The 19,900-nt window shown below is 41.8% G+C and overlaps 1 protein-coding gene across 4 annotated transcripts in view; it reads right to left on the bottom strand.

The window, feature by feature from the left end:
• The window catches only part of ptprub (protein tyrosine phosphatase receptor type Ub), a 188,094-nt gene that overhangs the window by 35,457 nt on the left and 132,737 nt on the right, over positions 1-19,900 (bottom strand). For 2 of the 4 annotated variants that reach the window (XM_005744490.2, XM_013913681.1), the window contains exons 10-17: positions 19,266-19,467; positions 16,968-17,070; positions 16,611-16,884; positions 11,248-11,284; positions 7,740-7,878; positions 6,759-6,782; positions 6,352-6,506; positions 5,547-5,734 (exon numbers count right to left, since the gene is read on the bottom strand). In XM_005744490.2, the coding sequence (XP_005744547.1) occupies positions 5,547-5,734; positions 6,352-6,506; positions 6,759-6,782; positions 7,740-7,878; positions 11,248-11,284; positions 16,611-16,884; positions 16,968-17,070; positions 19,266-19,467 (1,122 nt within the window). The remainder of the gene's footprint in view (positions 1-5,546; positions 5,735-6,351; positions 6,507-6,758; positions 6,783-7,739; positions 7,879-11,247; positions 11,285-16,610; positions 16,885-16,967; positions 17,071-19,265; positions 19,468-19,900) is intronic. The other 2 variants (XM_005744492.2, XM_005744491.2) reach the window with 1 other exon arrangement.

Raw genomic sequence — 19,900 nt, forward strand, 5'->3', positions numbered from 1 at the left:
TTTTTTTTTCTTTAAACAAACATAATAATTTGGTAGCCCCAGCTGCAACTAAACATCAAATCAGTGTTTGAATGAGTCCATCATTCTTTCTAACCTCAGCCTCAGGGTGCAAAGAGGTATAATGAAAGTTTTGAATTCTCCAGAAAAGCTCTGCCGCTGTTTACTTGTACGTTTCTGCGGTGGGAATACGACGGCGGTGACAGAAACCGCCACACGTATAAGCCCTTTTTACAGCTCACTGTAAATTCTTGATCAGTGTTTTTACAGAGCGCAGGTACTCCACAGGGAAATAAAAACCTATGCCTGCCGAGGGAGTGTAATATGATACTCCTCATCATTTTCCTTCATAATAGAGAGAGACACTCCATAAAAACACATACTCTTAGCACAGAGGGGGGAAAAAACACACAAACACACACACAAAGAGGTGTGTATTGATTTTTTGAGTGGAGTGTGTTTTGCCCGTGAGGGACAGTTTAATGAGTCTACAAGCAGAGTTCCAGAGGCGGAAACCATGAACCAGAGACAAAAGTTGTTTTCTCCCTCTCTTTTTTTTTTTTTTGCAAATGTTTCAGGCCGCGGGTGACAGAGATGGACTTCTCCTCAGGTTGTGAGCTCAACGTTCTGCCACAATTGTTCCATCGGGGAGAGGCATTCAGAGTTTTGGGCCCTTCGTTAGATAGCAAAGATAGAGACAGCAAAGCACAGCTAGAGGAGAAGGATATGTAATGTAAAATGTAAAAAATGAATAAATAAATAAAACAGCAGAGATAGAGACGGGCTCGTTATTGGTAAGACTGTGTATTATTATCATCATAATAGTTCAAAGAAAACGGGGCACTTGATCTCAGCGACACATGAGTTTTGAACTGAGGAATATTGGCTGACCCTTGATAAAAACCTAATAACCCCTACACACTACATTACAGGATAACTGGTGATTTGTACATTTCCTTGTGTTAACAAATCCCATTAAAAGATGAGAACCGCAACTTGAATCGTACTGGCTGTGTCCAAAGCTGGATTTAGCTTATGCCCCTTGGGGCCAGAGCTCCAGAAGAAGACATGTCACCCAGTGCAACATGTGACTCAATAATGAGTTCGTAAAAGTTTCTGGACAATAATGGGACACAAAGCTGTAAGATACACTAAACCAGGCTCTGGATGTATGTTAAGTCAAATACATTTGTAGCTAGTTTGCATCTCTTCAATAAGAAAAATATAGAAAATTACCATTGTTATAATGTAAGGACCCTCAGCTGCACATTATGGAGCATTGCCATGTTTGAGCTGTGACGGGGTCGAGACTTCTGGCTTCCAAATAATTACACACACTCTATATTTTCATGACAATTACAAGAAATCAAATGAGCCAAACTGTGCCCGTCGCTAACAGCAAGTGCAAATCCACACTTTGTATTGTTAGATGTGCTCCAACAGAAAACATATACCGGGCATCACTAATGACAGTATTGATCTAGGCATCACAGTCTAATGATTACTTCTGAGAATAACAGAGCAGTGGGAGATAAATACTATCATAAATACTACACAACAGGGAGACTGTTATTTGGAGGCTTGAGTGACTGGGTGGCAAGAGCTCTCTTTTCTCAATTGTCTCCCTCTCACACAAAACGATCCCAGACAGCCCCTTCCTGTCCTCGTCGCCAAAAAAAAAATCTGCCAGCAGTGGACGATGAGGCTCACTCGAGCTAGAGATGTTTAACCTCAAGACTGAGGTCATCTCTAGGGCCCAGATGAGGATAATTATTCATATGCACAACAACAGTGTGATCCAAACGCCTCTTTAACCTTGGTAATTAATTTCAGTGTGGGATAAGGAGGGCGGATGATGTGGAGGATTTCAGATTGATGGTCTCCCACTTTCAACATTCAGGCTATATGGCCTCTTTACGCTCACAGTTATCTTCCACTGAGGCTGTGGCTAGAGTGCCCTGACACAAGTCCAGGTGTCTGTTGGGATTTTGTATCATTTATGATTGTGAGTGCATGAAATATATTAATTTGCCTTTACTGAATTAGTACAATCAAAGGTCAGGGGTAAAACATACAAAACCAGCTTTAAATAAAACAGGGAGGAGAAACTGCCGTAAAACTGACCTTGTGGCTTTAACTGGACCCAGACTTCAGCAGCCTTCAGCATGAGTATATCATTTGTTGGGAGGAGTTAAACAATGCTAACATGTATGCTAATTTCAATTCACTTTCATAACACAGCAACGGTTGCCTTAAGGTAAAAACGCAGTAGAGAGAAAACCCCAACAATCAGACGACCCTTATTAGCAAGCACTTGGCGACAGTGGGAAGAAAAAACTCACATCTAACAGGAAATAAACAAATATCTCTTCTCCTGCTGTAAAAATAAAAACAAAACAACAACACACAGAACCTGAACCACAGGCAGCAACAACCCTTGCTTGCTTGTGCGAAAATAAGGGTACGTATACAAGCTGTCAACATAATCTAATAAGTCACTGATATAATTCCAGGTGACATAAAGGTTATTTTCTGCAAATGTGAATGCATGTGTACTTTAAAAATCAATCTCCTTTTTTAGCCTTGGGCACAAAAACAAACAAATAAAACAGAGAAATACCGATCCACAACATGAAATCACAGCCTATAGGCTTTCTTACTATTCTGAAATTTCCAGTTACTTTGGACAGTTTACCAAATATCACATGGACTGGTGAAGTCATGGTGGACTGAATATCTGACCCAATTGAAAACTGCTGTTTTCCACCCCATCACCACAGTAGACGGCTCACACTTTTGGGTCAATCCAGTTTAAAAATCAGTCACTTCTGAGAAATGTTCTCACCTGACTCATGACTCATGGCTAAAAGATGAGGCTGGTGTCAAAATGTGGGTACAAAGGAGAGCTTTTATGAGTTTGTTTAAGACAGGCACCTATCCCACATTGTTATATAATCCAAAATTCATTTTCTGAAGCTTTTCCCAGAAATGCATAAAATATCCAGGAAACCAATGCTTGTTGAAGAGCATCAAATAGGTGCAGTTTTGCTATGGAAACAGTGATGATCAAATGGAACTGATGCTAAAAGTGGGTGATCGCTTTAGATCATGAACTTTGGAGTTCATGATTTTTTATAAACATCAAGTTTTAGTAATACTGATGTTTTGATATTTGTTGTTTGCATTTTTCATCCAGGAATATCATATGAGGTACTCGGAAATGCTAGAAAAAATAAGACAACTTAATATGTACCAAATTTAAGCCCATCCCCATGAACTTACACAGCCTCTAGTTCAGAAAATTCAAAACTGACATAGTGTGAAGACAAAACTTTACGTGGCTTCACCACATATGGTAATATTATTGCACAAAAACAGCTGATTCTGCAGGGTCAGGGGGGAGGCACTTCTGCGATGCAATGATCCTTTTCTGTGGAATAAATCAAATTTATATCGTCATCTCATCTCACATCTGTTTCTTTCTTTCCACTGGGTACCACTCCAGTCAGATCCCAAGTGGACTAAAAAGGGAACTAGAAGATAACAAAGTGTAAAAGAAAGAACAAGTGCAATTCCTTGGTGTTTGAAGCTTTTTGTATGCGCATTCAAAAGCAAGCACAATTCCACCCTTCCTCCTAACAATGTTGGCAATTAAAGTCAAGCATTCCTGCTGAGGGGGAGCCTCAGGACAGAACTAGGACATGTCTAAGAAGTAATGCTTTCCATCTGCCACTGAAACATCTGCAGAACCCTCAGAAGAAAAGGGTTCTTTTCTTCTACTAGGTGTTACAAGTTGGGATGTAACACCGTAACACTACAGAAAATGCAAGAATAATATTTAGTAATACTAATTATGATAACATCACTATCAGCCAAGTTCTCCGAGCTGTTGGAGATAACTTGGCAAATATCATTTTAGTAAGTAATTTAAGGGAAGCGTGTAATTTCACCTGTCATCTTTAAAAGGTATGATAATGATATATTTAAACTTTTTATTTATAGGAAGGGAAGGAACCACAATTAAATTGGGCGATCAATGTGCCCCTAAGAAGAGAAGACCAAATACAAGGTAAAATCAACAAGTGCACCTATATGTACTAAATTCAAGGTCATCTTCTCCTGTACCTTGAACCAATTTCAGTGGAACTTCTATTTTTAGACTGCGCTCTGAAAGTCCCGTCATGACCGCTTGCACTTGTGCCTCTGGAATCTGGCTGGCACATGCCACAGCTCAGGTCATTTCCATTGAACGTTCGCCTCAGGACGTTACAGCAGAACTTCGCTGACCCCAGGGTGCAAATTCATTGAGCACAGCCCCGTGACTGAAAATAAAAAATAGATAAATACATAAAAGCATACCTCCCCATTGCTAGCCTCCAATGTCACCGAAGGGGTTGGAAACTCTGGACTAAACAACCTGAAAACGCTGTTTGTTCTCTGGATTGTGCTTCCTACTAATGCTCCTCGATACAAAAGTCCGATCAGTTTGTCACAGAAGTGGATATTTGCTCCCCGACCTCCTCTGAATAATTGTAAAGCACCGATGCATTTGGCCCAAAAGTGGGTAATGTGAAAATAGAAGCAGCTCTAGAATCGGTCCAAGTTTGGATGAGAGAGTGATCTTGAAGGGAGGACTGGACAGAAATGTGGTACTTTTAGGCATAATTTCACAATATCATGATCACACCCGACAAGTATAAATTATGGAACTGAACCAAACAAGCACCTGAAGTACAAAATGTTAACTATCTCACAATATTAAAAATAACAAAACAAGCTCATCTCCATCTGTGTTTTTGTATATTTCCTCCCTGTAGCATCACTTTTAACAACTTTAACCAATAAAAAAAAGCGTTCAAGAGTCAGCAGAATGAAAGAGAGCAGATTCGGCTACACTTTGAGTGAAATTGCAGCAGCAACCATTGAAATCCATTAAATACGACAGCAGTGGTTTAGTGACACCTTCAGCTCGCAGTTCTGACAGCTCATTATTGCCTTTCATAGGCAGTATAGCCCCATCTTTTAGCATTAACATAGCTGAAACTCAAACTTCATGCTGGGTTCATTGAAAAAACATTGCTCTCTGAAGTTTTGGCTCGCGCTTTCTTCTTTGGGAAAGGCAAACACGTTTTCATACAAGTAAATATATAAATCGGCAACCTCTAAATCCTGCAAAGGGGGTCTGCGCCTGAAGTGACCATATTAAGGACAACTCCTCTCACTGACATCAACTAGCCAAAGAAGTAAAGGATACAGATGCGATCCAAGTACTTCAAATAGTCTGAAGCCTGAGCTTCTGGCTCACAGCAACTACTTGCATAGACTTTGACCTCATTATTTGAAACTTTGGCCATCTACCATTGCAACAGCACATATAAGACAGTAGGAAAAGTGTTATAGCTCCATTTTAAATAACTCAGCATGAGTGCACCAGCACCCATTCTTTATACCGCTGTTCATTTAATGTTGCCAGAGTGCAGGACTAATAGCTGTCTATGCTGTCTTATAATGTCACAGCGTTAAACAGGAGTACAACGGCGCCCTTTCACCTCATATTCCTGTTTAAAGCCGTAGCCCTCGGCGGTCTTCATCTGGTTAATGTGCTGGAGGAGGTCGGCCACTCTGACGGCAGGGTGGAGCTGTCCCGTGTGGTAGGGGGAACCTTTACGTCCACACTGGTGCCTCGGGGAGCCTCCCAGCAGGCTGCTGGCCTCATTCACTGAACTTCGAGCATCACCTGAGCGACGCACACAGACACATTCGCAGTTTGAGTGAGCTGAAACATTAATGACTCAGACACATCACGGCTTGAAACATTTATCGTTTTTTCTAACACTTGCGTGTCACGTTTATACTGGTGTGAATGTGTTAGCGGCACAGAAAGGCACTTTACAGGCCGATACATGACAAATACACGTCAGGCATGAAGTTTTGAATGGAGTTCGTCTCGATACAGATGTCTTCGTAATAGATCTTGTGCTGATGCGTCGGCAACTCTTTCTCAGAAAGAGTGTGAAGCAGACAAGAATCTCGAGCATCTTTAGGATAAACACATCCATCTTTCCTCCTCTGTGATGCTGACAACATTAGAAAGCACAAAACTGACAAGAATCACAAATCATTTTTTTATTTTATTTGCCATCTAGTGAGATTCTGTGTTTCTGTGTTGGCTTCAGGCGGTACTAGCTGACATGAAATCATACTGAAGGAGATTTTTCACATGTTGCAATTGATTGAAATATTTATGGAGCGATCGAGCAACGGCCAAAAAGATTACAAAGTGAGGGATGATGCATGTCAGATTCGGGGCTATGCAAAGCTTGCATGAGTGTCACAGCGGTGCACTTCTCTTACTTCGTGTGCCGCAAGTGTGTGAATCCATGAAGGAAAGAGCCATTCTTTCATCCTCCTGCAGGGTGCTCTGGTCTGTGAAACTGCGCTCCATAGAGCCCATATGGCTCTTCTCCTGGCGGTAGGTAATTGGCGTCTTATTCATGTTCCCTGGTTTCCTGTTAACGGATAGAGAAAACAATCAAGAGGCAATCAATATTAAGAAGAGATTGCCACAAGAGTCTCTGCAGTTATGTTTAGGTAGGAAAAAAAAAAACACAGCAAGAAGCTTGTACACTTTTGATCTGCTGAGAGAAGAAAAAAAAAGAGTGGTACACTCTTGTAACTCATGATTGACAGCCAGCAAGCGCACATGCACGTGTATGATGGATCACAAAACGATGGAAAAGCAAAGAGGTGGAGTCACTTACGGATAATAAGAGTAGTAGTCCCTTCTGGCAAGAGTGCAGGAGAAGAAGGGAAAAAAATACAAATCAAGAGAAAGAAGAGATGTAAGATGAAAGCAATGTCAGCTAAGGGCAGAGCGCATTGATTACAGTGAAAATGAAAACCGTCCTCTCATGAGTTTAGCTGCGCAGGCGGCCATATGACACATGCGAGCGGATCAAGCAGGTGCTGACAGACTAAACCACAGCCAGGCAGAAAAATGAGTGTTTCTTTCAATCGAATACATCTCAGTGTTACACTTCAAGGACTAGACCACGCGGCTTCCTGTCACAGCAAATTTAATAATCAATTCCCTAAAAGTGAAATTCATGGTGGCTTAGGAGAGCAACGCGGGCTAATGTGCAGAGTAGAAGCGACTTCCACAATCAAGATTATTCACCATTACCCTGAACGCTGTGTCAGCAATTTAAACACCGATTGCTGGAGCCTCTGACTAACTCCTATTTTGGCTGGATCTTTAGAATTCAATTTATCTTAAACAGGCGAGGGCGTCGAAGCCCGATTTGAGACTTTAGCTGCCGCTAAATAAATGCAGAGCCAGAGGTGTCGATGATTTACTGTAGACCTGCGGGATCATTGACTAATAATCTCTAAAAGCACACCTTTTCCCTCCCAATTACCATCTCATTTAAGGGTCAGGCGTCTGTTTGGTGTGTAATTAAGTGGCTAATTGAATTGCATCCGCCTTTAATTAAATACTTCACACTCAGGCTCTGCAGATGCGAGTTGTTTGGTCCCTCTGGTGCGATATAAGAAAAAGAAAAACAACGCCACGCCAGCTGTTTGCCCATCTTTTGGAAAGCGTGACCTTTGCAAAAGTCTAGCAAAGAGTAAAAGCCGATCACCGAGCTGCCGGAGAATAAAGCGTAAAAGGTAAAACTATGCGGGGTGATTAAGCACAATGACGCATGTTTTGTTCACAACGTCTATGGAAAGTTGTTTACCCTTTCTTGATGATGATAATGACGGCGCCCAGAAGGAGGATGAGCACTACCAGGCCTCCGGCGCACACACCGAGGATCAGCCCCATCTCCTCGGAGTGCTGCGACACCTCCAAAGCCTTGCGATGATCTTTACAGGCCGCTACACGAGGGAAGACAGAAGAGCCACATTAAAAAGGCAGAATGCAAACATAGAACTTAAAGGAATACAGGGCAAAAAGGATTCAACAGAGGTAGGAAAGCTGAATTTTGCCATCCTGTCACACTACCTATCATAACCACTGCTAAGAGATCCACTGATCTGATCTGAGGCATTTTCAAAAAAATAGACAGAAATGAAAAACGTATGCAAATGAAGAGGTGACACTTTGAACAGGCTGTCCAAACAGATACAAGTGACATGTGCAAAATAAGCAGACTCGCTCCCACACGGAATGATTTTCTGGGATCATTTCAGACAGTTAAAGATATGTCGCTACTATGACTACCATGATCTTTTTAAGCAGGTTTGTATGAATTGGCAAATTTTACAAGGCTCCAAATTTGGGAGAGTGAGGCGGTGAACTCACAGCAGCAAATCATTCTTGATTTAAATTAAACATTATAATTATAACGCGACACGTTTGGATTGCAATTCATGCTGTCGTACACTCACTGACCTCTGAAGTCAATTTCCAATCAATAATCAGTTTCCAGTCAGAATCCTCCACACTGCTTTACAGTACAGTCTCAAGGTGCCCCGCTGTCTGTGAGCTACTGGAAAGGTCGTTACCATAATAGCAGGTTATTCATTTCTCCTACATAAAGCTTCATGCTTATGTAAATGGTGCTGAGCAGTGGGTCTTTCTTTGCCTTGTTCTAGGAGCCCACTGATCCAGTTTTTTTTCCCTGTGTGTCAGCCTGTCCTCCAGGCCTTGACAGCCTGGAAACCAGCCCTCCAGAGCTTACTGGAACAGTATAAACTATCTGGAGAGTGGGAGAAAGTCAGAGCAGGCCTGGGGATAGAGCTCTATCTTACAGCCTGCTGGGGAAAAAGAAAATCAGATCTGGGGCAGGGAAAATGAAAACAGAGCCGTGCTTTAGTCCAACTATTTGCAGCCATGGGCACTTGGGCCGCCTTAGAACCCTCTGTCCAAATAAAGATGAAAGTAGTGCAATATCATGGTAGGATTTGGCTGGATTTTTTTAATCAATCATGAATGTCTGACATATCAGAATAAGGGGAAATTAGTCACTGGCCTGATATTAGTCTAAGGCTGTTATTTCTGAAACTGCTTTGGACATCACTTTCGTGTCGCTGTCCTCCGATTACATATTAATCCGATAGCGTGACATCTCTGCATGTGCTGCTTTTAAATGTCGCGTCTGCCGCCGTGGTGAGAAAGGATTTAGCCAGTGAGTGATTCCTTTTGTGGTTTCTGTTCACACACAGGGACACACCAACATCCAAAATGCCTTTGTGTCTCTGAGCGACTGTAACCGACAAATACCAAAGACTCCAGCGTGTCTGAGACGGCGCTCCATTCAAAGCACCGTCTCAGACCCAAACTCAGATGCTCACTGTTTATTTTATGCCGCAACTTCATTTAAAATTAGGGGAAGGCTTCTTTATACGGGCTAAAAATGTAGCGGAGGAGGTGAAAAATCAATTTCAGTTTTCTGACATTTTGGACAGATAAGGCGGTTTTGCCTCTTTTACCCTCAAAATTTCTATTAAGCCAAACACGAGCATGAAATAGATTTCCACATGAATCCATGCACCTGCCAGCTGCCCGATGGTGGAAATTGGCACTTAGAGGAGAAATGGAAGTCTATTGTTGTGTTGAGCCTGCCAGAGGATCCTTAATTAAACTGTCACCTGGAAGTTGAAATGTAATCTCCAGCTTTGTTATCCAAGCCAGAATCATTTGCCTCCACTTCGCTTGTGATGGGCTGCTTGATAATAACGGCTTAGGACCCGATGATGCAGAGGCTCTGTTAATGGTAGAGGGATCATGGAGATCGCACATAGCAACAAAAAAAAAAAAAAAAAAACAACCCTGTGACCTGTTACACCTTGAAATTGGAAATACCCACATTTTTTTCTGTCATCAACGGGCATTTCAGGGGGTTTTCAGTTATATCACCATGCCTGTGGTGAAAATGTAGTGCTGGCAGTTTTTTTAAATCATAACTTTCAATTGTGCATTTAACCTTTTATTCTTTTGTCTTATTTCCACTTCTGTTCTCTCTACAGGTATTTTATTTCATTGCTAATTGTATTTTCTTTTTATCTTAGGAGCTCCATTGTTCATTTCTTTCATTCTGTCTCTGCCCAGTGTCAAATAAAAGTGGCACATGCAGCATAAAGTCTGTTGCTGTGGGGACTTTTAATTAATCAATGCCCAATTTGGCACTTGTGGGGAGCAAGAAGTCGAGCTGAAAAGGCTGGCCTCGCCTTAGCCTCATCTTTTTCATTATTTTCTCACAAAAGAAGAGGCCTTAACCAAAAAAAGAAAAAGACACCCCGCCAAGTCAATTTACTTGCAAGGCTCCGCTTACTGTTGCGGTGCTATGATAACTATAAATACATGACTTTTTATTTACCGTGATCTGACAGTGTACTATGGTGGAGGGGCTCTCCTGCCATAAGGACTTAGAGTCAATTTCTCTGCCCTTTTCATGTGCCTTTGAATCAAAAAAGCCGAGGTAAAGATAAGGAGGCAGGGAGGGCTTTCTCATACTGATAGGCCAAGGTAGCTCCATCTGGAAGTTTTGATCTGGAGAACCCTTCTGGACAGCGCAGAGGTCAGAGCCCTCAGATGTAGCTGTCTGGTGGGCTGCTGATGAGAACAAAGAGACTGCCTTTGATACGACGTGTCCCAGTGTCAGCCCCCAAACAAACAGGATGAAAGCCTGACCTCTAATCCTTCCCTGCTTGTTGCCCTTTTCTCTGAGGCCCAGTGCTAAACAACCGGGGCCGCCAGAGAAAATTTGTCCAGTTCTTCACCTTTTTACTTTTAAGAGAAGAGAGATAGGCGGGAACTACAGAGTACTAAGATGAAACCTTGCCTCTAACAACAGTGACTGTAACAAAGGGAGGAAAAATAGTCCTTAAAGTGTCTTTTTTTCAATTTTAATAATTTGCTGATCAGGTCACTAATTTGTTTGAACCATCTGTCCCCTGTTAGTTTCCTCTTCACGGCAGGTTAACTATTGTTCGCTCTACCACGAGGTGTCACGAAGTAGCGACGCCGGGCAGTCAAACCGGCAGATCTGAAGTATTTGCACGTTTTAACGAACAAATAAGTGGTGACAATGTATCGACAGCATATTAAAAACGAAAGCTACGCGAAGAATCACCTCATGAATATTTCATCCTACAACAGAGTAAACACACCATCACCGTCACATTCGTAATGTCCTGTCTTTCTACAAAAGTACACAATACTGCAAGTTATTTAGAAATGATGCAGGGAAATGGATTCAGGTCACAGTGTTTTTGGGAGGTGAGATATTTATGTTGAATTACCTTTGCGAGCAATGCGGATGCAGTTTATTCTAGATTCCTGAAAGAGAAAGACAACACAGACGTCAGGGGGAAAGTGTCACTTTGCATTTTGCATGAAAGAGATGTGATAATAGAAGAGAGGATGTGAAATACTGAGCCGAGGCGCACATATTTATCATGTGGTGAAAAAATTATGATTACAACACATAAAAACACACAATTGCTTTCAAAAATATGATGTTTATTCCCAAGACAAGCAGTACGGACTTAATGTTAGAAGTGATGCTAGCCCGCATCTAGAAGCATGATGCCGCCTTTCTTTTCAATTGTTCATACCCTCTGATTAGAAATACAAATTACTCAACACGAGTGGGTGGCACTCACGTCTCCAAAGAAAGCATAAAATGACTGAGTGTAAAAGGACGAATTACCTCACAAGTTAAGATTCCTACTAACGACAGAAGAAAACAAAAAAATATCTAAAACCTGAGATCTGTGGTGAAGTGTATGAGAAGGAGATTAGGGATTCTATCTGAAGGAGAAAAGATGAAAGTTGAAACGAATTTAGCATAAATTTCAGACCAGTCCATCGCTATAAAAATCATTCATTTTATTCAAATTTCAGCTGATGGCATCTCTCTGTTACAAAAAGAACCTTTGTCAAACAGCACTAATGGGAACCAAGACTGTAATCCAATTCCATCCTGCCACCTCATGGAGAAGATGTATCATCAAATTAAGATTCAGAGATGCTAATTCGGGCATTATGGGACAATTATGCAAATTCTTCTATTCAGAAATGGGCAAAACGAGCTTTCCTCAAACTCCAGTTGCATTGCTTTTTTAAATTGAAAATACATTTTTAATCCGACACTTAAACAAGTCTTTAACTCCGTGGTTTAATCTGAAAATATAGAATCAAACTGTAAACAAACATGTCCGTCACACAGAGTGCCATTTCTCCAGCCCAACAGTGTGTAAAACCTCACCACTAGATATCAGTAGATTGCAGATTGGAGTCAACGAATCCAGTTTTCTTGCCCCTACTAATTCAAAAGCTTTGTGAAAGGAGTCCAATCCGAGTCAGTGAAACTCACTTCTGACCGATACTGAGGTGCTGTTGAAGATATACTTTTCTGTTGGTAACTGCTGCTATTTTGGCTGTTCCAAAGGTTGATTCTGCAGGTTTCCCCAACCTTATAAACAGTACATTTGCACAATAACTGAAACCAGCCCACTGAATGAACAATGGACTGTGAGGTCAGTTGCTTGATCATTAATATTAATTATTATTAATATAAATTATTAGCTGAATCAGTTATTGTGCAATGTACTGTTTATAAGGTTATTTATAAGGTTGGGGAAACCTGCAGTCAGCTGAGACTGAAGAAGTCTCCAGATGATACTGGTTGTAGCCACTGCAAAGCTTTCAACCAAAACAGGCGCAGCTTGATAACATCATCAACATGCGATAGAGCGGTATAGTCAAAATCTCTATCGTTGGCCAAATTTATTTTGTTTCTATCGTATATCGTTTATATCACCCACCCCTACTCCATACTGTATTATTAACTGAAATGTTATAAGCAAATATTATACTAGTTAATGCTATATATATTATATTTCCATGTATGTCTGCATGGTTCGATAAATCGCTGCACCAATTTCCCATTTTCCTAGCAAAATATAAAGAAACACTTTTGCACATTACCACAATACAACGAAGCTGACAGGTGGATTTATATAACTTACTTTAAGCCACATTTCTAATATAATTTATATCAACTGCTATCAAATGGTTATCAATTTGTTTTAATTAATACTATTCATCAAAGTGCAACCCACTTCATTTCCACTGCATGTATCAGGAGAACTGGAACATGCAGACTGCTGACTGGGGACTTTGAGCCTTCTGTGGACTGACTCAATTACATTAAACATTTTCCTTACGAAAGAAAAGCTGATTCATCTGAAGCAGTCTACTTTATGAAGAAAGTATTTGAAATCATTCATACATTCAATCATTACAAGCTTTGGCAAATTAAGACAGATACATTTACATCTCCTTAATGCAGATGATGAAAAATAGGTCGTCGTGATGGACAAGTAAATTTTTCAACTCGCATATCTAAGTCATTGTGCACTAGCTCAGCAGAAGTGTTAATTGGCAAGCTCCAGATTGTGGAAGAAACATCACGTCTCCCCACGCTGTGCCAGTTACGCCTGAGGGGCTGGTCGCTCCTGGCAGCTCTAAATACAAAACGCAAATGCCAACATGCAACACAGGGCTCTATGGCACACACTCAAGGTTTTTACAGTGTTTGTGTGTATGTGTGTGCAAAGTTTGGAGATCTAAGTGTAGTGGTTATAAATGGGTATGCTGTATCCTTCAAAGCTACAGCCTTTATCCACAGCTTTTCAAGTACCTCTTTAGATGGATCAATCAAAGCAATTACAGAGGCTTGAGAGCCACTCTCTAGATAATTAGCATGGGTAAATACCAAATATTATGGGTCCCATATACTGTTCAAACTGTTCCACCATTATAGAGGTTCAATGTTTCCCCTTCACAAAGACAAAACCTTAAATAAACCACAGAGATTCTGAAATAACGAGGCGTCCCAATAAGTCATAAAACGTGATGACAGCTCTGTTTGCCCCCGGGGTGCAATAGCTTAAATAACTGTTAAAGATGACAATTATGTCAGCACGGCATCAACAAGTGTTTAATCCAGGTGTATGTGACTTTCAGATGCTTCACTCTTGGGAGAGAAACTACTTTCATTGCCAGCTTCTGGAGTGCTCTTTACATTTTTTTCTTCCACTAAAACGGGCAGGCATAAAGTAATTACGCTTCGCTCTCTTCTTTAGAAAACACCACTACAAAAATATCCCCAGTACATGCATTTGTGCCTCTGTACGCAATCGAATTCAAAATGCCAACGTTCACTTTTCTGGCCTACATTTTTGTGACAGTGTGCGCACAATGCGAAAATGTGAAAAGGCCTGTGATGCATAAATGCACATGGAGCACAAGCAGGAAGATACAAAACAGGACAAAACATTTAGCAATTGCTGAACCATTTCTGGTCCGTGCAGGCTACAGGAGCCAAACGTGAACATCTGCTTGATGGTTTTAATACACTTTGTCATTAGCACTTGGATGTGGCCACCTTTAAATGACTCTGGGAGGTGAAAAACTGCGCCTGCTAATGACGTTAATATCATTAACAAGCTAAGTGCCATGCCGTATAACTGTGTGCTCTGTTAGCAGTCTAATTACTGCTATTTTACACTCTTTAATACTTTTTTTGTTACATTATGCATATGACACCTTTTCTCCTGCAATCCTTGTCTTTTCATAATCCTGTTGTGATGTGTGTGGGTTATATACAAAGCATAGGTTCGATTTAACTATACCGAACTCACTGACATCACACAGCTGTTACACTGACATCAATGAAAAAGCTATATTAACCTCCTAGGACCTGCCGTCCACATATGTGGACATCACATTTTGGGTTATTTAGACCAAAATACTAAATTTTGCTCTACATGGGCCTGATATCCACTTACGAGGACATTATACTGCTACTGTTATATCAAAATTTTAAATGAATATCCTCATATGTGGCTCTCATTTTTCTTAAAAACAAAAATTAGGTAAAAAAAAAAATCTGGTAATTCTTTGTTTTTTACATTCATCGGGCCCCAATCAGCCCAAATATCAAAGATAAATTAAAAATGCATGTCGTGAAAGAGTTCGGGTCTTAGGAGGTTAATAAGATCCTGTGCTAAGCAATGAACACTGAGCAAGGTCTGACACACTACCCGAAATAATGTGTTTGTGAGGGTAAACTTGTTCTGACTAAAACTCCTTGTGTTAAAAGCTGATTTAAGTGAAGTCGGTTCAGTCCTGCAGCACCGATATACAGATTTAAACACTCACTGCATCTGTACTTCCAGGCAAAGCAATGTTTAAAGGACTGAGGACAATGTTGGCTGTGTGATTTGGCACTGTGCTCCCATCACTGTGGGTCATGGATGCTGGCCCCCTGCCAGGCAAAACAAAGCCTAATCCCATCCGCCGGTAAAGCCAGGCCGCCCCTATCTAATCCCATTCTTGGTAGCCTAGCTGTGTGAAGTGCTCACACAGCACTCCGTCCATGTGTTTTTTCACTGGGTTGGAAAAAGATCTTACTGGTGGGGACGAGCCACCCAGATCCTGTTTGCAGGATTTTTAAAAACACTCACACGCACACTCCTAATGAAAAAGCAGCCGACAGAAATCGGAAAAAATAAGCAGACACAAGTGACCCAGCTTGCACGTATTTATCACCAGCTGATGATCACAGAAGACTGTGTTTTTACCTACGGCAATAACTCTCAGCTACATTGCCACAGTCTGTGAATATTAAAGCAGCAGCTTTCTACCACTGATCAGCTGCACCTGTGCCCAATTATCCTTAAGTAATTGCCTCACCCAGGTAGCAGCTCTTCCTGTAATGGAATTTGGAAAGGTAATGTGGCATCCTCTGGGTACAACTGAAGGTCTTTGTCTGTTCAAGAACAATGAAATGGAAGGAAGCACAGCCGTGTGGAAACAAGGTCTGCAAGTTTTTAGTGAGTGGACAGAAAAGCAGTCGCGTAAAAGCCTCAGGTTTAGTTCTGCGTTACCCTGGCCAGCTACATCTGGATTTTTTCGAAGATAATTAACTAATTATTTGCATAAAGAAAGAGGGGAGCAGACAAGGACATGGAGGTAACAGGACAGAAAGAGGGGAGCAGACAAGGACATGGAGGTAACAGGACAGAAAGAGAGGAACAGACAAGGACATGGAGGTAACGGGACAGAGGAGGCGAATGAAGTGGATTGTTTACTCTGAGTAATTCCACTTAATCAGAGCTTTGCTTGCTGTAAGTAACACATGCAAGTAATTCCTGTCTCAGAAATGCTTTGTTTGCAGAGAATCAAAGTGGTAGGATGTAAGCGTTTGTAGTTTTCAAGTAGTTACATTTGCCTGCGGTTTGTTTTCATCCAACAACCTCTTTCACTGCATAAGTGCTTGTTCAGAGGTCCACACAATACATCAGTCACAGCATTAGTACTTTAAATACAGATACTCATTAACGCCAAACACCACTGACTTCATTTGATTACCACTGGCCAGGGATTAAACTGGGATAATATGGAGATGGGTGTGTTAGCATCAGTGGGGAACAGAACAGTTTTCCATACAAAGGCCTGCAACTGATTTGAGAACATTTAATACATTAAAGAACAGGAGTGTCATTGGTACGATTTGACACAGACTATAACAAGGTCTGCAAAAACAACGTATCCAGCTTTGCTGCAACACCAGCGCAAGTTTATAGTCACTCACCCCTCTGAAGTTGCTCATAGCCTGGAAGTAGACAAGGTAGCTTTTGCGGGGGTCCAAAGGGCTATTCCAGTAACCATTATACGTGTGATTGTCACCCACAGTAAAGGGACTGGCCTCTGGCAGACTGCTGGGCGGCAGTTCGGCTGTGTAGTAGTGAGGCGTCCCTCGGGCCTGGGCCTCCCCGTGTGACATGGGCAACGGAAAGCATTCCTGCACCCCCAGTTCCCGCTTCACTTTCTTCCCAGTTTCTTCCTCAACCACTACCTGGTATGTGCTGTACAAAGAGCGAATGTGCATTTTAATAAGCCTGGAGCATTGATGAAAATCAATTTTCTGTACCTGAAATGATCTCCTCACCTAACAGGTGCTCCTCTGCCTTGGGCGGGGCGCAGCAGGACAGTAATTGTGCTCTCTGTCTCACTCAGCGGAGACGGCATGTCTCCGTAATCAAAGGTGGGAGCTGTGGACACCAGACACAAAAGCTTACATGCCAAAAACAATAAAAGCACACGCAAATAAGCACACGTCTAGCCTTAGCCAGTGCTCATTTCTGCCTCTTTGTCCTTTCACATAAACATGTTCATCCTTGAAATGTCACGTAACACGGAGCCTCACTCATAGTACACTAACTAGTGGCAATACAGACAGTTGTTGATACACTGGCATATCTCGCCATGTCATTAAGATAAAAAATGTGCGCGCACAGCTACATCACTATTCATCTTTAACATATTTACAGTTTAGACTATGGAACTAGAAAATCAGAGATGAATTTTTAAGGTCAAGGGAGTCGACCTCATTTTGAATCGTGGGCCACATGCAGCCCACTTTGACCTTAAGTGGGTCGGATCAGCAAAACTTGATTTTGTCAATGTGCAGTCAAGACGTTTAACTACAGTGCAGATCAATTTTTCCACACAACGTTTTTCTACTGTAGCAAGTGAAAAGAAATCTGTCAGCACGACTCTTTGGGCTTAAATTATAAGAAAGAACTGTGTCAAATTACAAAAATCAATCTGTTTGTTCGTTGCATAGACAGCCCTGTAATTTTAACTTGCACTTAATTACTTTGTTTTAGTATGAATGACTGGGGGGGGGAGGTCTTTATCAGTGGGAAAAGCTGTAAAAAGTATGAAAATACAGGTGAAAGTTGAAAATTCTTATCCCATCTTTCACATTTTTCAAAGCTTCCCAGTGGGCCAGATTGGAGTCTTTGCCGAGCAGAGTCTGACCCCCCGAGCCTAATGTTTAACACCCCTGGTCTAAGCCGCAACTGTCTTTTTGAGCAAAGACTCGTTCCTTTGTCAGCATACAGGGATAAACGGGCTAATATACCCAAACCCCATATTGTCATTTTAAGTACAATGTTTGAATTTCCCTTCTAGTTGTCTTAGAAACAAGTCCAATTAAAAGTAAAGGGAGTGAAGCTAAATTGAATGGGTTTTTCATTTAAAAGGATTTGGCTAAAGTCATGCTCCTCCCTGGAGATGTGGCGGCACATTTTTCTTTAATATCAGCAGTCAATTAGCGAGGGGGAAGAGAGCAAACTATTCATGAGGAATCGATAATTATCATATTAAAAAGCAGTTCACTAATAGCGCAGAAGGAAAGAGCACGCATCAATTAAGGTGAGTTATTGAGGAAAACCAGATGCACTATTGTCGACATTACGTACTGCCAAAAAAGAAAAAAAGAGGGTTCGATGCCAGTTGCCACACTGAGCCTGTCTGAGAGATTAGTGCCCGTCAGCCACGACTCCGCGTGCACGCGAATGAGGAAACGTGCGTGGAAGGATACTCCGCGGTGGGTGTTGCTTGAAGATGCTGACAGTAGTGGCTGTTGAAGGTGTTCAGTGTTTGCTAGCTGTCAGTGCAGATTTGAGAGACGCTCAGTGTAAGTGAATGTTCTGCACCGTGGGCCAGAGGAGGAGGCTGAGGATGATCTGCAAAGACTTTTGGACTCTATCTGTGGTCTGGCTCCACGCCAGATTGCTGTCTGCCATACAGCGAGTGAGCCTGTGCACTAAATCTATAATTAAACAAACCGGACCTCTCTGCAAAGAGATGGGGACAGAGAGAGTAAATATTCGAGCGAGACCGAGTGGGAGTGGTCGTGCTGTGTGCTCCTCAGAGGTGTAATCTCATCCCTTAACAAGCGCAAATGCATCATTAAAAGGAAACAGAAACACAAAGGTTGGATTTCTATCACCAGTAATAAGCTCTGAGACTCTCAGAAGGGGTGTTCTGGTCCCGAGAATGTTCTAAATCTTTCTTCATACATAACGCACAGCAGTGTCCCCTCTGTTGTGCTTTCCTGCTACCTGCAAGTTAATTTATGTCTTGAGGACTGTGAGATGACAGCGTGCCACTAGATTGGAAAGGCAATTGGAAAATAGCTCTTGCACTCTGGGAGCAGCAGTTTTGCCTCAGCGAGGGAAGAAGACACAGAGGTTAAAAGAGAGAAAACCTGATTTCTAATTATAGCACACAGTGGGTGAAGTCTCACTGTTGTACCTGCATGCTGCATTAGCGATAGGCAGCGATGGCACAGAGAACAGCCTCTGCACGCCCGCCTTCATTTCTATCTTACGATTTTACACCAGATTTCGCACCGTCCCCCACGATAGCACGGATGCTCCGACAGCGGCGCTCCTACCAGAGATGTTAGTGGTGATCTCGGTGAGGGCCGTCTGGCCAAAGCCCTTGGCCGTACGTGCCCGGACGGAGATTAGGTAAGTCGTTCCGGGGTGGAGGTTGGAGAACATGTGGTAGGTTTCGTTCTTGAGCTTTGACACTGTTCTCCTGGGTCCTGGGACGTTGATGCTCGGATCAGATGACTCGATACTCTGGTAGCTGATCTGATGTCAGATAGGGAATAAAAACAGCATTAAAAAACAGTTAAAATGTTTTTTTGCTCTGTTGTTATACCTGCTAACAAACTTCAACTGTGATTTTTTTTTTTTTCCCCCCCCAGTTGAGTTCATCAAATAGGTGCACAAATGGCTCGGTCATAAGTAGTAAATTAAATATGTCATTGATATGATTCACTTGACATGAAATAAAAACTGCTTCACTAAATAAACATGCTAATTGCTCATGTGGTTTCCAGTTTCAGGTGAATACGTCTTGATTGGCATGGTCGCCATTAGCTCAAAGGCATACGAGCAACATGGAGCTCTGGTGAGAAGCATTGGAAGCCATAAGTGATTTTCTGACTAAGTAACTCATTATGAAGGCCAGAGACGGAACCTCACGCACTAAAAAGTATTTCCAAGCATGAAAAATCAATAC

This window comes from Pundamilia nyererei, unplaced genomic scaffold (assembly GCF_000239375.1).
Source record: "Pundamilia nyererei isolate P.nyererei 1_Seehausen unplaced genomic scaffold, PunNye1.0 scaffold00144, whole genome shotgun sequence".
Taxonomy (NCBI): domain Eukaryota; kingdom Metazoa; phylum Chordata; class Actinopteri; order Cichliformes; family Cichlidae; genus Pundamilia; species Pundamilia nyererei.